Genomic DNA, 13925 nt, shown 5'->3' on the forward strand with positions numbered 1-13925 from the left:
AAGTTTTACACTTTGCGACTGAAAACCTCTTCCCAGAGGGGAGAAGCTGAAAGCAACTATGCAAAGGGTGCAGTTCATCAAAGAATTGTGCATGAGTTTCACATGGTTGCATCACAAGTAAATTCTCTGTAAATAGATGTTTTCCTTTTGTTTGTATTGGGTCTTTGTACGAGTTCTGTGTTGATTGTTTTTGAAAAATTGTGCACACATTTGCACAAGGAGACCTCTGTAATGCTAAAAAGGTGATGATGAAGGTCAAGTGGGTCCCAGTTTCACTGAGCAAGCGTGTCTCAGCAGTGGTGAAAATAATGAGTAGATACAAAAGTGACATGCAGCAACATCACAGCACAGACAATGTTCATGGGTTGTTGTTTTATTCTCTTAATAGCCTGTAGGTCTGTGATGATGTGCAATGATTAACACTCATTGGGAAATTAATCAAGTGATGTGCCTGCCACAAAACAAAAAACCCTGTTTGTCTCGAGAACAATATGCAGTTTCTTATGATTCATCAGCTGTATATTTCAGTGTTTTTTAATGATTAGCATCCTGAAAGTGTTCCCTTGGCAGATCCAGATGTGGAAACAGATGGAGTCACTGGACTGAGTATTTGTGGAAGCTGTGACATACAGGTTACCTTTTTGGAAGTATGTACTGGTCACAAGTAGAAGAAAAATATTACAATAAAAAGTAACAGGCAGCTACATGTTCATGTTTGTGGAGAGTATAAGCTGTGCAAACATAACTGAGAATATTTAATGGCTCTTCTGGAGAAGTGATGAAATGACAACTTGAATCCTTCACTTTTTTAAAGAAGTAGTTCTCTAGCAGACTGAAAACTCATCTCTCCAGACTAAACCCTTGGGCCTTTATATAAAAAATGAAAAAGAGCAAGTATGATATTTGGTGGAAAATATGTTGACTTACATAAATATAAACTGGAGGGAATTAATATATATGATTATAAATATATATATATTTTTTGATTGAGTAGAGGTTGTTGAGAGGACTTCTCCACCTGCACCAGTCGAGATCCTTCCATCCAACGCAGGACAGGACATTGCTCCCACCCAGTCAGCTGGTAAGAAGAACACTTTTGTTTTCTTTTCTTTTTTCTTCTATTTTTGTTTTCTCTGTTTTCCTCCATTTTCTCCTGTTGTTCTGTATATATATTCACCTCCCCTTTCTTTCTTTTTCTCATATTATCTTCAAGTTTTTTCTTTTCCTTACTCTTTTCTCCCTTTCTTTTCCTTTATTATATCCTTTTTTTCTTTTCTTTTCTGCTTATCTGGTATGTTCTTGTCTGTTTTGAGCGTTCTATTCTCAGTCAGTGAGCAGGTGGGGCACAGCTGACAGGTCGCTAATAGACCTGTCCTTGGTATGTACCATTTCCAGCATGCCCCCCCCCCCACTGGGTGGTGGGATAAACTAAGATCACGTATATCTGAACCAGTATTGTGTCCTTGGTATCCCTGGTCCTTGGTCCTGAATCTTTAAAACTAAAAATAATTCTATAAGGAGAAGCTGCCCACAGATTTTGATGTTTGAACTTCTGATGTAATCATCAGTGTTTCCTCTGTCTCCTTTGCTGTAGGAATGTGTCTTAGCTGTGATATTTTTAGCAGTATGGTGCCTTTTAAAGGGATGTACACAGCCTCCATTTTGTAATACTGTATAAGTTCACAAATCTTGGCATACTGGCAGCGTCATTCAGTAAGGCAGCTTTGGAGATATTGGAAGCCATAATTCTTCCCTTTTTTTTAAAGATGGCTTGTTGTTTTCTGCTGTCCCCAGTCTTTGTGCTGAGCTAGGTTCTATGTAGTCATATCTGTGGTACGTAGATGACTTTATATGGATCTTGCCTGTAACAAGTAATTTTAATTCATTTGTATGAACTGTATAAATGTTTTTGCAGGTCTTTTGACAAAACAAACTCAACTGAAGGTCTATTTACTAGTTATATTTAGTACATTTAGCAACCTCTAATGGGATACTGACAAGGCTGAATTGCCTCATTAACGCATCATAAAACACACTTCATTCAAAATAGACAAAAACAAAATAAAACTCACTGTTTTGGTTACTCTTGTTAGTAATCTAGTTAGTAAGTCCACTGTTCCAGCAATCACCAGTTCTGGTTTGGTTGAAATAAATCCTTAATTCACCAAGTTAGATGTAAAAACACATGCTGTTATTCTCCACGCTCTCTCTCTGCCTGCTGGCCACTGAGTGTTTACAGTCCTGTAACTTCAACCTTCACCACTGTCAGTGTGTCTTTCGGCTTAGCTCCCTGTTCCACTAGTAGAGTCTGTAGACTGAGCTCTTGTGGTGCGTGCTGTGCACTACATACACTGAGTTTAATAGTAAGAGGAGCTTCTGTATTTATAATGGTATTGAAAAACAAACTTTTGGGATTTAAAAATACTCTGATTTATCGTTATAGTGTGATAGCATCCAAGCCTACCAGACAATTAGCTATACTTTTAAGGAATAATTCATACGTCAGGAAAATGAGCTTATTCTTTTAATTTCACTCCAAGCTAATGCTGTTTTGTATGGGATGTGATTAGACTCTGAGTAAGGCAGCACACAAGAGAGTTAAACAGACTGCTGACCTCAAGAAAGACCAAAACCAGTTAATCTTTTAGCAGGTATTTATGAAGAGCTGAAATAATTAAGACATGTACACCGATCAGCTAAAATATTTAAACCTCCTCTACAGTCCAAGCACTCTCCTCATGGTAGCAGCACTCCATGATGGCAGTGCCCCCTGCAGGACAATGCACCATGCAACACCATAAAAACGTCTCAGGAATGGCCCAAGGAACAGGACCAAGAGCTTAGGACATCGTCCTTGCCTCCAAATTTTTGAGATCTCAATATGATTGAGCTTTTGTGGGACTTTCTGGTTCCCCAGAGGTACCCCCAATCCACAATGGGGCCTCCTTGGATCGGACTTGGCTCTGATTTGTTGAGACAGGACCTCTGGAATGTCTGGAAGCTTGGTTGGGTCCTTTGAATGGGTGCATTGACGGCTGATCCTTTGAGCCATGTGGGTTGTGAGTTGGAGTACCAGCTAGTCCCACAGATGCTTGATCCGATTGGGATGATGGAAATTTGGAGGTTGAGTTGATGCCTTGAGGTCTTTGACACATTTTCATGGAGCAGTTTTCATGGTGTGGCATGGTTCATTGTCCTGCTGGGGGAGCCACTATCATCACGGAATGCCATTGCCATAAGGGGGAGTTCTTGATCTGAAACAGCATTTGGGTGAGTCGAGCGCATCAAGTGACATGTACATGAATGACAGGACCCAAGGATTCCCAGCAGAACATTGAACTGTAATGAAATTATCAATGTCTTCATGAGTTGCTGTGAATAAATCAGCTTAACTGAAGAAACACAGGGATACTGGTTTAAATGTCAATAAAAAGTTAATGAATGAAACTAAGGAATCACAGTGATTTCATTCTGTTGGGTTTTTTGTATTGCAGTCACTTCACTGAGGTTACTTTGTGTCACATGTTGTGAACTTGTAGTGCTCTTTTTATTAAGCTCTTAACCTGCGGTACATTAATGGTATGTTTTGCTTCCCCATGGCTCTCTATAGTATTTTGTGGGACCTGTTATTAGCTGTATAACTGCTGCTGTATTAATACTCTGCTCTCTCTGTCTCGTCTGGCCTAGAGGTGGATGAGTGCCAGATCAACCCTTATATTTGTGGCCAGGGGATTTGTTACAACACAGCTGAGGGTTACACCTGCCACTGTAATGAGGGATACCACCTTGATGATGCCCAAACCACTTGTGTAGGTGAGTAGTTCAGTCCAGTGGTGGAAGCCAGTTATTGAGTTCAAAAGTCATATTGTAATGTGCACAAAAATTTGCAGCATCTACCTAAAATGTTTTTTTTTCTCAATGGATCAAAGAAAGTGACAAAAAGGGACTACAGCGACATAAATGGGTGAATCATTTGGTTCCATTTAATTATATACTGATGTTGTCCTATGTTGTGTGCTCTGTTGTGTGCGTCCAGATGCAGATGAGTGTTTGGAAAATCCATCTTTGTGCCTTGGCGGGCGCTGCAGAAACACAGAGGGCAGTTTTGTGTGTGTGTGTCCGCAAGGATTCCTCATCGACGAAGAGGGAACCAGTTGTGTTGGTATGTACCCACAACAAGCACATTTTGATTCTTTGAAAGACTTCACTACATGCACACTTCAATTTTCTTATGCATACAGTAAAACATACTGTATGTAACATATACCCAACAGTTTGCTAACACTATGTTGCCCTACCTGAGAACAAATGTAGACATCTTTGTTATCTTCTTTATGTTGAGCTGACTGTGTGATCCACCACACAGCTTAATGCAAATGAGACACACGCTATGTTTATGTGATGTTTAAGGAATGGGATAAAATACACTCCATTTTCTAGCCACTTAGAAACCTTGTAACAGTGTTGCATTTACCCCATGCACATCGTTTGACCATTTTTTTCAGTTATAACAGCATTAATTTAAATAAAACTGCAGGAAAATCCAAACTTCTGACACTTTTCTATGGAGGTCTACAAGCAGGATGTCCGAGTGCATTGTGTAGTTGCACAAAATGTGATTTGCTCTTTGTTTTTAAGGGCAGGGTTTAACGATAGGTCAATCAGACACTTACAGCAGCCCCTGGCACTGGTCTACACATCAACTTGTAGCACCAAATTATGTAGAAATTTCCTAAACATGTAATCAAATTTGCGCTTAACCTGATTGAAAATGTAATAAAACCCAAGAATGTAAGATCTTAAACAATAATGTCATAAAATCTTCTGACTATGTTAAATAACATTTATTTACATCAATTAATGCAATGTTGTCATGTTCCTTCTTTTAAATGTATTTATTTAGGAAATTCAACTTTTTCTTCATTTCAAATTTGATTTGAAAGCCTCTTTGAAATGCAGCAATTTTGATAAGATCAAGTGAGGGAAGGAATACACTTCATTCAGGAAAAAGCATTGTAGGTGCAGATGAAAAAGGACATTTCAAGGAGATTAAACTATTCTGCCTTCATCATTCACATGTGCAAAGTTAGATATCTTCTGAAGCTTTTATTTCTGATAATGTCTAATTTAAGATCAAAGTTCATCAAATGGACGATCCTTACACAATGTCTCTATGGGTTAATTTCTCACTGTTGGGGATTTTGGTAAATACAGCTTTGCCTGATAACAATGTAGCACTTGCTATCAGTTGTACGTTTTCATTTCCACATAAAGCCCCAGACTGTGCAGACACTTGCTTCGTTTTTGTGAGAATTTGTTTCTTCTTTTTGAAGAAGAACAAAAAAAAAAAAACCCCAGAAGATTTAAATGACTCCCCTGAAAAGTATTACATTATTGGTAAGAACTCTCACAATAAGAACTCTCACAATAATATATATATACACACATATATATATATATATATATATATAATATTGTTAAATTTCAGGGAAATCATTCAGGTATTGGAAAGAACACAGCAGATTAAACATATACCCTGCACACTAACAAGTGCAAACTAATAGAATTATAAGTCAGTGGAATTTTGGACAAGACCATAGAGCAGCTGTTACCAGCATCTGCACCACCCTCCTCCCTGTTTCGTCCCCCTTATTGGGATATAAATTTGCGGCACTCTGTCATTACGTGGTTTCCTGCCATTTCAACACAGCTTTCCCCACCCACCAAAATGATACTGAATTAGAGTTGTGAGGGCAAACAGGCCTGATGGTTGTTTCTCCAGAGCGGCAATAAAATCTGTTCTACTCAGCTGCGCAGGATGAGGGATCCACTTATGACTTCTTTGAGAGGTTTATGTGGATGTGGATATGCAACCAAGGTATCTATTAATAAGATCGATACCAAAATAGGTGGAGGAACTTTTAGACTTAATTTGGAATCCTAAAAAAAGTCATTACACTCTGGTGCAGTCAACCAAGTAGACTTTGCAGACTTGCATATTTGACTCTGGAACCTGTCTGCCCTGGTGCTATTATTATACAGAGCCAAAGCACTTAATTTTGAGAAGTTGAAAGCCACCATCTCGTCAAAGCTTCAGATTTTTCAGATGTAATGCATCAGACAGCTGGAGATTAAAAAAAAAATGATTTATTACAATAATGTATAAAAGTAGGCTTACTGCAGATTTGTTTTTTTTTTTTTTAACTTCAACAGATTATGTCTAGGAGCTTAGCCTACCTTACATGATGCCGCTTTTGCCTGAAAGTTCAGCTCACACTAACTTGTACAACCTCAATTCCAAAAAGTTGGGACATTGTGTAAAATATGAGTAAAAACAGAATGCAATGATTTGCAAATCCTTTTTGACACAAAAAAACTTTTCTACCTTTCCAGTTCCACCTTTTCTATTAACAGCACTCAGTATGTAAGTAGGTATTTGGGAACTGAGGACAATAGCTTTTGAAGCTTTGAAAGTGAAATTCTTTCCTAAATTTTACTCAATATACAACTTTAGTTGCTTAACAGTCCGGGGTCCATGTTGTCCTATTCTGTGTTTTTTATTGCGCCACACATGGTTAATGGGAGTCAGGTCTGGACTGCAGCAGTTCAGTCTAGTAGCTGCACTCTTTAACTATCAAACCACACTGTTGTAACACGTGCAGAATGTGTCTCATTGTCCTTCTGGAATGAACAGGGACGTCCCTGAAAAAGATGTCGTCTGGATGGCAGCATATGTTGCTCCAAAACCTGTGTGCATCTTTCAGCACTCATGGTGCCTTCACAGATGTGAAGTTACCCATAATGTCATAGGCACACCCCTATACCATCACAAATGCTTTGGACGTTGAGCTGGTAACAATTTGGATGGTCATTTGCCTCTTTAGCCTGGAGGTCACCATGTCCATGATATCTGATCTGAAAGCTGCACACTTTTCCATTTTTTGTCTATCCGTCTCAAATGAGCTCCGGTCCAGAGAAGTCAGCCATGCTTCTGGATGTTCTTGATATCTGGCTTTCATTTTGAATAGTAGAGTCTGAACTTACATTTATAGATGCAGTGATGAACTGTGTTTACTGACAACGGTTTTCCAAAGTGTTCCTGATGTGGTAATGTCTTTAATACAATCATGTTGGTTTTAAATAGGGTGCAGTCCAAATGATCAATTGTCACAGCTATTCTATGTTGATTTTCAGTCTTATCCCTTATGTGCAGAGATTTCTCCAGATTTTCTCATTCTTTTGATGATAGTATCACGTCAGTGGTGAAATTCCTGAATTCTTTACAATTCTGCGTTGAATAATGTTGCTCTTAAACTGTTGGACTTCTTGTCTGCGCTGTTTTTCACAAATTGGTGAACCTTAAGCGTTTTTTGAGCAGTTCACCACTTTCCCAGGTTTTTGTTGCCCGTGTACCAACTTAAATGAAATGTTTGGCAGGCATCAAATTCAGAATTTGTGTAAAAATACCCCATAAAGTTTATCAGTTTGAACATAAAATATCTTGTCTTTTTACTGTATTTAACTGAATATTGGTCAAAACTGATTTGCAAATCATTGTATTCTGTTTTTTATATTTTACACAGTGTCACAACTTTTTGGAATTAGAGTTGTACTGAAAGCACATTATCACTGTGTTCTAAACACTTCAAGTAGAAGTAGTCCTAGTCTCACTTATTTAATATTTGAATTCAACCTACCACTAAACCGACTTGAAAAAGTTCGACTTAATCCTAAACTCATTGTACCTAAATAATGTCTAGCCATCAGCACACAGAGAAATCAGCCCAGGAAACGCTTGCAGAATCAAGCAATTAAAACCATGAGCTGATCCAAGCAACACATTTTTCTGGAAACCAAAGGTGTGGCCATCCCTCCTCTTTCAGTATCCTGCTGCTCCTGTATCCCATGTGACACAGGGTCAGCTCTGGGGTTTGGATTTTGACTGTTGACACATCAAGCCAGGCAGTGCATACCACAGTGGGGTGGCAGTGAGTGGTGGTGGTGAGAGAGAGGAAATAATTAGGCCAGGCAACAGAGTCCTTTATAGAAGTTAATAACCCTGTGCACAGATGTTTGAACGGCACTGCCAAGCTCAGGGAAATGTCACATCTAACAGTGTGTGTGTGTGTGTGTGTGTGTGTGTGTGTGTGTGTGTGTGTGTGTGTGTGTGTGTGTGTGTGTGTGCGCATGTAAGACCTGAATCTAAAGTAGTTCCAGATCTTGCTTATGTCCGTAATGAATGGAGTTTTTGTTGTCTAGTGCTGCTGTTGCAACAATCGAATTCTAAACACATCATGGCCTTGGTATTGACTCTATGGAGGGTCTTATTCACTCACTCTATCTGAGTCAGAGTTTTTTTTGTTGTTGATTTGCTTGCTGATATACACCGATCAGCCAAAACATAAAAACCACCTCTGTAGTCAAAGTACTCTCCTCACGGCAGCAGCACCTGATGGTGGTGCCCCCCACTGCAGGACAGTATATCATGCCACACCATAAAAACTACTCAGGAGTGGCCTAAGGAATGTGCAAAGAATTTAAGACATCAAACTTGTCTCAAAATTATTAAAATCCCAGTCTGATCTAGCTTTTGTGGAACTGCTGTTACCCCCAATCCATGAGGGGGGCTCCTTGATTCGGACTTGGCTCTAACCTGTTGAGACAGAACCTCTGGAAGGTGTCCTTTGGTTGAGTCCTTTGGACCAGGGCGTGGCAGCAAATCCTTTAAGACCTGTGGGTTGTGAGTTGGAGTACCAGCAAGTCCCACAGATGCTAAATCTGACTGGGATGATGGAAATTTGGACGCCAGGTCGACACTTCTCGATCTTTTTCATGTTCTTCTGGTCATTCCTGAGCAGATTTCATGGTTCATTCTCCTGCTGGGGGAGCCACTGCCATCAGGGAGTGCCATTGCTATTAGGGGGTGTAGTAGGTCTAAAGTGCCATTTAGGTGAGTGGAGGTGAGTGGAGCATGTCAAGTGGCATCCACATGAACACCAGGACTCATGGTTTCCCAGCAGAACATTGCATCGTAAAGAAATGATCCATCTTATTAACTTTACCCACCAGTTGTTTTCATGTTTTGGCTGATACAACTTTTCAGTCTTCAATCCATTTAAAGTCCTTCATCCTCCTTAAAAAACAATCAACTGTCCATTGTCAGCTATGATAACTTTGTACTCACAAAAGTTACTGCTTAGATCTCAGAAAAATGCGACATCACTAAAAATCCAACAAGGTGGTGTAGTGGTGTCTTGAAATGCGGTGCAGTAAAAACTACAGATTACATGAAAGACTTAAAGCAATTATCCCTTTGAAATCTGGATCAATGCCTTTCACATGCATTTAAACATTTAAAACCCAAGCAAATTAGTTTGCTTTATTTTTAATAGATGGGAAAAAAACAGTGAGCAACTTGGAAAGAAATGTCCCACAAATGGCAAGAAATTAGTAAAAGGTGACAAGAAAAATAACTTCCAAAAGACAATAGAGAGAAATTATTAGAAAGTTAACAAAAAACTCTAAAAAAAAAAAATTCCTGAAAACCATATTTATTATTATTATACTTAAATATTTAAGATTATGTTCTTCCTCCTTTCCTTTTTTATGTTCTTGAAGGAAATGGGAACAATTTGCTCAGGTTTTGAAGGGTTGACTTGGAGAATACCATGACTGATATAACTGGCCAGAGGTACAAAAATAAAACCCAAGTTGTAATAAAGTGCTGATTTCCACAAACCAATAATAACTTTGAGTCATCCCATGGACTGTGCTGGAATACGCTGCAGAGCTTGTGCTAGAATCATCAGACTGACCCACTTGAAGCCACAATGATCTAGCTGGTGGTCAGAATCTTTGGTGGTCAGAGTGACCCAATAAATATAACCTGCATAATGACTGCAAATATCGAGTGCCATTAAAAGAAGTTGTTAGCTCATAAACATGCATTAGGTCTGGGCTGTGTTTAATGACATTATGGCTTTACCACTCACAAACCTTTGGGCTTTTTTTACTGAAAGGACTTTTTTCACTTGTGCATGTCACACTGAAACTTGATTTATGACTTTATTGAAAGAATAACCCCTTGAGATGTAACATCTAATTTTCAAAGGGGATCCTTTAGATACAAATACAAAACAAAAACACTTTCCATTTCATAGGAAACAAAGACTGCAAATACATAGATAGTGAATCTCACTCACGATCTGCCACCGACACCCCTAACCTTCAGCTGTTGTACAAGAAAAATGGGAAAAATTGGGGAAAATGGGAAAAATGGGAATTGGATACCATGACCTTGGATTGTTTAGTAGCAGTTTCTGGTACAATGGCTTAAAAACATGAGCAAGTTGTTTTAACCCTTTGAAACCTGGATTGACGTCACTTTTCTTGTGTTGCATTCAGACTTGAGAGGGAAAAAAGTCCCAAAAATGGCACAAAAAAACTAGTAAAATATCAAAAATATATATTTAAAATTATTTTAAAGAATTTATATCATATCAAGTTGTTTTTTGTCAGATAATTTCCATTTTTTTGCTGCCTAATTTTAAATTTTTGCTTTTTTTTAAAAACCAATTTCTTGGAGATTTCTTGGCCATTTCTTTCTAAGTTGCTCTTTTCCCTCTTCCCATGTTTTTGGAAGAATTGTAGCCAGTTTGCCCAGGTTTCAAAGGGTTAAAATGAGAACATAAAGAAGTTCTGAAGCAACAGAAAGATCTCAAGAAAGGAGGAAGATTATTCCAGTCAGATGGCTCCTAGATTATTCCAGTCAGATGGCTCCTTGTGTTGGAATGACCAACTTCTGCACAAAGAAAAAGAGATATTGCAAGTAGATATGAAAAATTACGTGAAATCAAAAACTGTTTGAAATACAATGGACAAGTTTCAATTTTGTGCCACCCAAACAAAGTTTCATTATTAAAGATCAGTCAGTACTTCCACTGTGTATTAATATAATACTGGCCTATTATAATATGCCACTCTAGTCATTCTGCCTGTGTTTACCTCAAGTGCTCAACCCTCCAGCTTTTAATTAGATCAGCTCTCAACACTTTAAATCCCAGTCCATGTTATGTCCACACTGCTTGAGAAGGCATTGCAGTGAGCTGTTTGTGATGTTATTCAAGCAGCTGCTTCATTTTTCTTGACAAATTCTTCTCACAATTATTCCTTTGAAACCTGGATCTACATTACTTTTATTGTTCAGGTGCCTTTTACAAGTACTTAAACCTTTGAACAGCGAGCAAATTGGTTTGATTTCTTTCAAAAAACATAGGGTAAAAGGCAATGAGCAACTTGGTAAGAAATATCTCACAAATTGCAGGGAATTAGTAGCTAGCTTTTAAAAGCAAGGGAAAATATCTAAAGAACTATATTTATAATTATCAGATATTTCAAATTATTTTTGCTGGAATTATAAGTTGTTTTAAGTTTCATCCTTTTTGTTGTTGTTGGTGGTGGTGTTTGTTTTTGTTTTTTGTTTTTTTTAAGGGTTTTTTTGTGCAAATTTTTAGGTAATTTCCTTTCACTTCTCATTAATTTCTTGCTCATTTTTTGGGCATTTCATCTTATGTTGCTCATTCTCCTTGTTTTTGAGAGAAATCAAGCCAATTTGGTTTCAAGGTGTTAACTTATATTAATTAATTAAGATCAATTGCTGCATTTTGCACATTGTCTGCTGTTCAGTGACTGAAATGCTGGTCAATAATGTGAGCAAACTCCACAGATCTGAATCTGAATCTTTGCATTATGCCTGTGTGATGTACTTTAGCTGTTCCATTGTTTGTGTTGTTGCAGATATTGATGAGTGCCAGGATCAGCTGGTCTGTACCAGAGGCCACTGCCTGAACACCGACGGCTCCTTCATGTGTCAGTGTGGGCCAGGCTTCAGAGTGTCCCCGGCTGGAGACCAGTGTGACGGTATGATGTATAATATACAAATTTTAAAGGCCCAGTGACAATAATAGTAAGAATAATGAACTGTGATTATTGTGTTTCAATTAGGAAGTCACACAGTGCTTTATAAAAAAAAAAGGCTCTAGGGTGGTTTGACCACTGTAGTTGGTGTGTTACCATGGCTACACAATGATTTTGTTCAAATAAAGGCTTCCCATTCCCAGGTCTTCAAATACTGACGCTTTGCCACACCCCAAGGCGCCTCATAGCGACTCACAGGGTGCCCTTTACAGAATAAGAATCTATAGTATCATTCCAACTGCCCAAAAAACATGCTAATAACCACCAACATCTGGCTTTTTAATGAAATGGGAATGCATACGATCGGAATTCACACCTCGGTCAAATGACTCTGCAGTAGACACAGGTTTTTATGGCCTCCGGCTCCGATCTGCATTGATTGGAACGCAACACCTGAGTGAACACGGGAACTTAGGCTCTTTAATTGGTTAGATGCAATGATGCACCATCACTAATTACCCTCTGTCTCCTCCTAAGTAGCTAAAACACCGATCCAAATACATTTGCACTGAATTTAAAAGGGGGACTTCCTAAGTAAGAGATAAATAACAAGAACAAACCACTGAAAAGTTTTCAAAGGCCTCTGATCCTGCTACTGTCTGCTATTTACCTGTTCTCCTGCCTTTCCATGATGTTGCACGGACACACCAACAAGACAACACTGCGCACACACACACATGCCAGCTGACAGAAAAGCAGACTAGCTCTCCAGCAGTACGTTCAGTGGCAATGGGAATACAGTCAAATCGTTCTTATTTAGTGGTTTACCCATGACTAAAAACCCCACGTGCACCCACTAATTGTGGTGGGAATGAGGTGCATGTATGGCGGTAGCTGACACCTGGGTGGGTGGAAATTTTCTGTTTTGCTTTATTGCAGTACTTAGTTGTCTTTAGAAATGAATGTGCTCTAATGGCCATCAGAGGGCAGAGAGCTAACCAGGAGTGACTTTATGCATGAGCTTGTGTATCTTGTGTGTAAATGTAATTGACTGTGTTTTTGTGTGGGGAAGGGGTTGGTGTTATGGTATTAATTTTATAAGAAGCATCAGTTGACCTGTGCTCTGATTAATTAATAATAATAATGTTAATGCATAGACATTTAGGGGCAGATGTTCTTCATCAACATGCAAACTTGGAACTGTGTTGTAACCAAATGTTTTCGCCACAAGGTCTCAGCATGTGTGTACAATCATCAAACTGTTACTGTCACTTAGAAACAGACTAAACAGAAGCATGGCTTCAGGAATGGTGGCTGGTCAGTTCAACACAGTCCAAAACTGAAAAATCTCAATAGTTACTGGATGAATTGCTGTGATTTGTGGTGTAAGCCTTCTTGGTACCCTGAGGATGAATCTTACTGACTTTTGTGATCCCCTTACTTATCCCATTGTACTGCCATGAGGTTGACATTGGTTGTTTTGAGTGGCAAAGTTGTTGGATAGATTGCTATGGAATCTGGTACTCACAAGAATTGCCTCAAGACCCAACTGGAAAATGTCAAATTCTATTTGTCAAATTCTCTAGTACATGCAAAAACAATGCCAATCACATCAGCTTCATTGAACATAAAAATACAGCTTAATCAACATCAGAGAGTGTTCAAGTGATGAATCCAGAAGAACATTTAATAGAGAGCCACTAGTGTCATGGAAAATGTTGTAAAGGATTCGTTATTTATAATTATTATTGTAATATGTACAGTAAAAACAGGAATAATAAGCTATTTTAAAAATGTGTTTATTTTTCCATTAACAAATAAACTAAATGAATTAGAATCAGTTGGCATTTAATGTAAATCAAAGAAAAGGATTCTTAAATTGTTTTACAAATTAATATAAAATATGTTAACAAAAAATCCAAATGAATAAATCTATTTGAAAATTAAAGCTAAATCAAAAAGTCAAAAATAAATAAAAGTTGAGTTTTTTTTTATTGAAAAGATTATAA

General features: G+C 38.3%; 1 protein-coding gene across 4 annotated transcripts in view; it reads left to right on the forward strand.

The window, feature by feature from the left end:
- Positions 1–13925, forward strand: part of ltbp1 (latent transforming growth factor beta binding protein 1) — a 147010-nt gene that overhangs the window by 112265 nt on the left and 20820 nt on the right. For all 4 annotated transcript variants that reach the window (XM_088086239.1, XM_088086240.1, XM_088086241.1 and 1 more), the window contains 4 exons: positions 995–1081; positions 3688–3813; positions 4037–4162; positions 11797–11919. In XM_088086239.1, the coding sequence (XP_087942365.1) occupies positions 995–1081; positions 3688–3813; positions 4037–4162; positions 11797–11919 (462 nt within the window). The remainder of the gene's footprint in view (positions 1–994; positions 1082–3687; positions 3814–4036; positions 4163–11796; positions 11920–13925) is intronic.

The sequence above is a fragment of the Plectropomus leopardus genome, chromosome 13, assembly GCF_026936395.1.
Source record: "Plectropomus leopardus strain MGB_pleo_1.0 chromosome 13, ASM2693639v1, whole genome shotgun sequence".
Lineage (NCBI taxonomy): Eukaryota > Metazoa > Chordata > Actinopteri > Perciformes > Serranidae > Plectropomus > Plectropomus leopardus.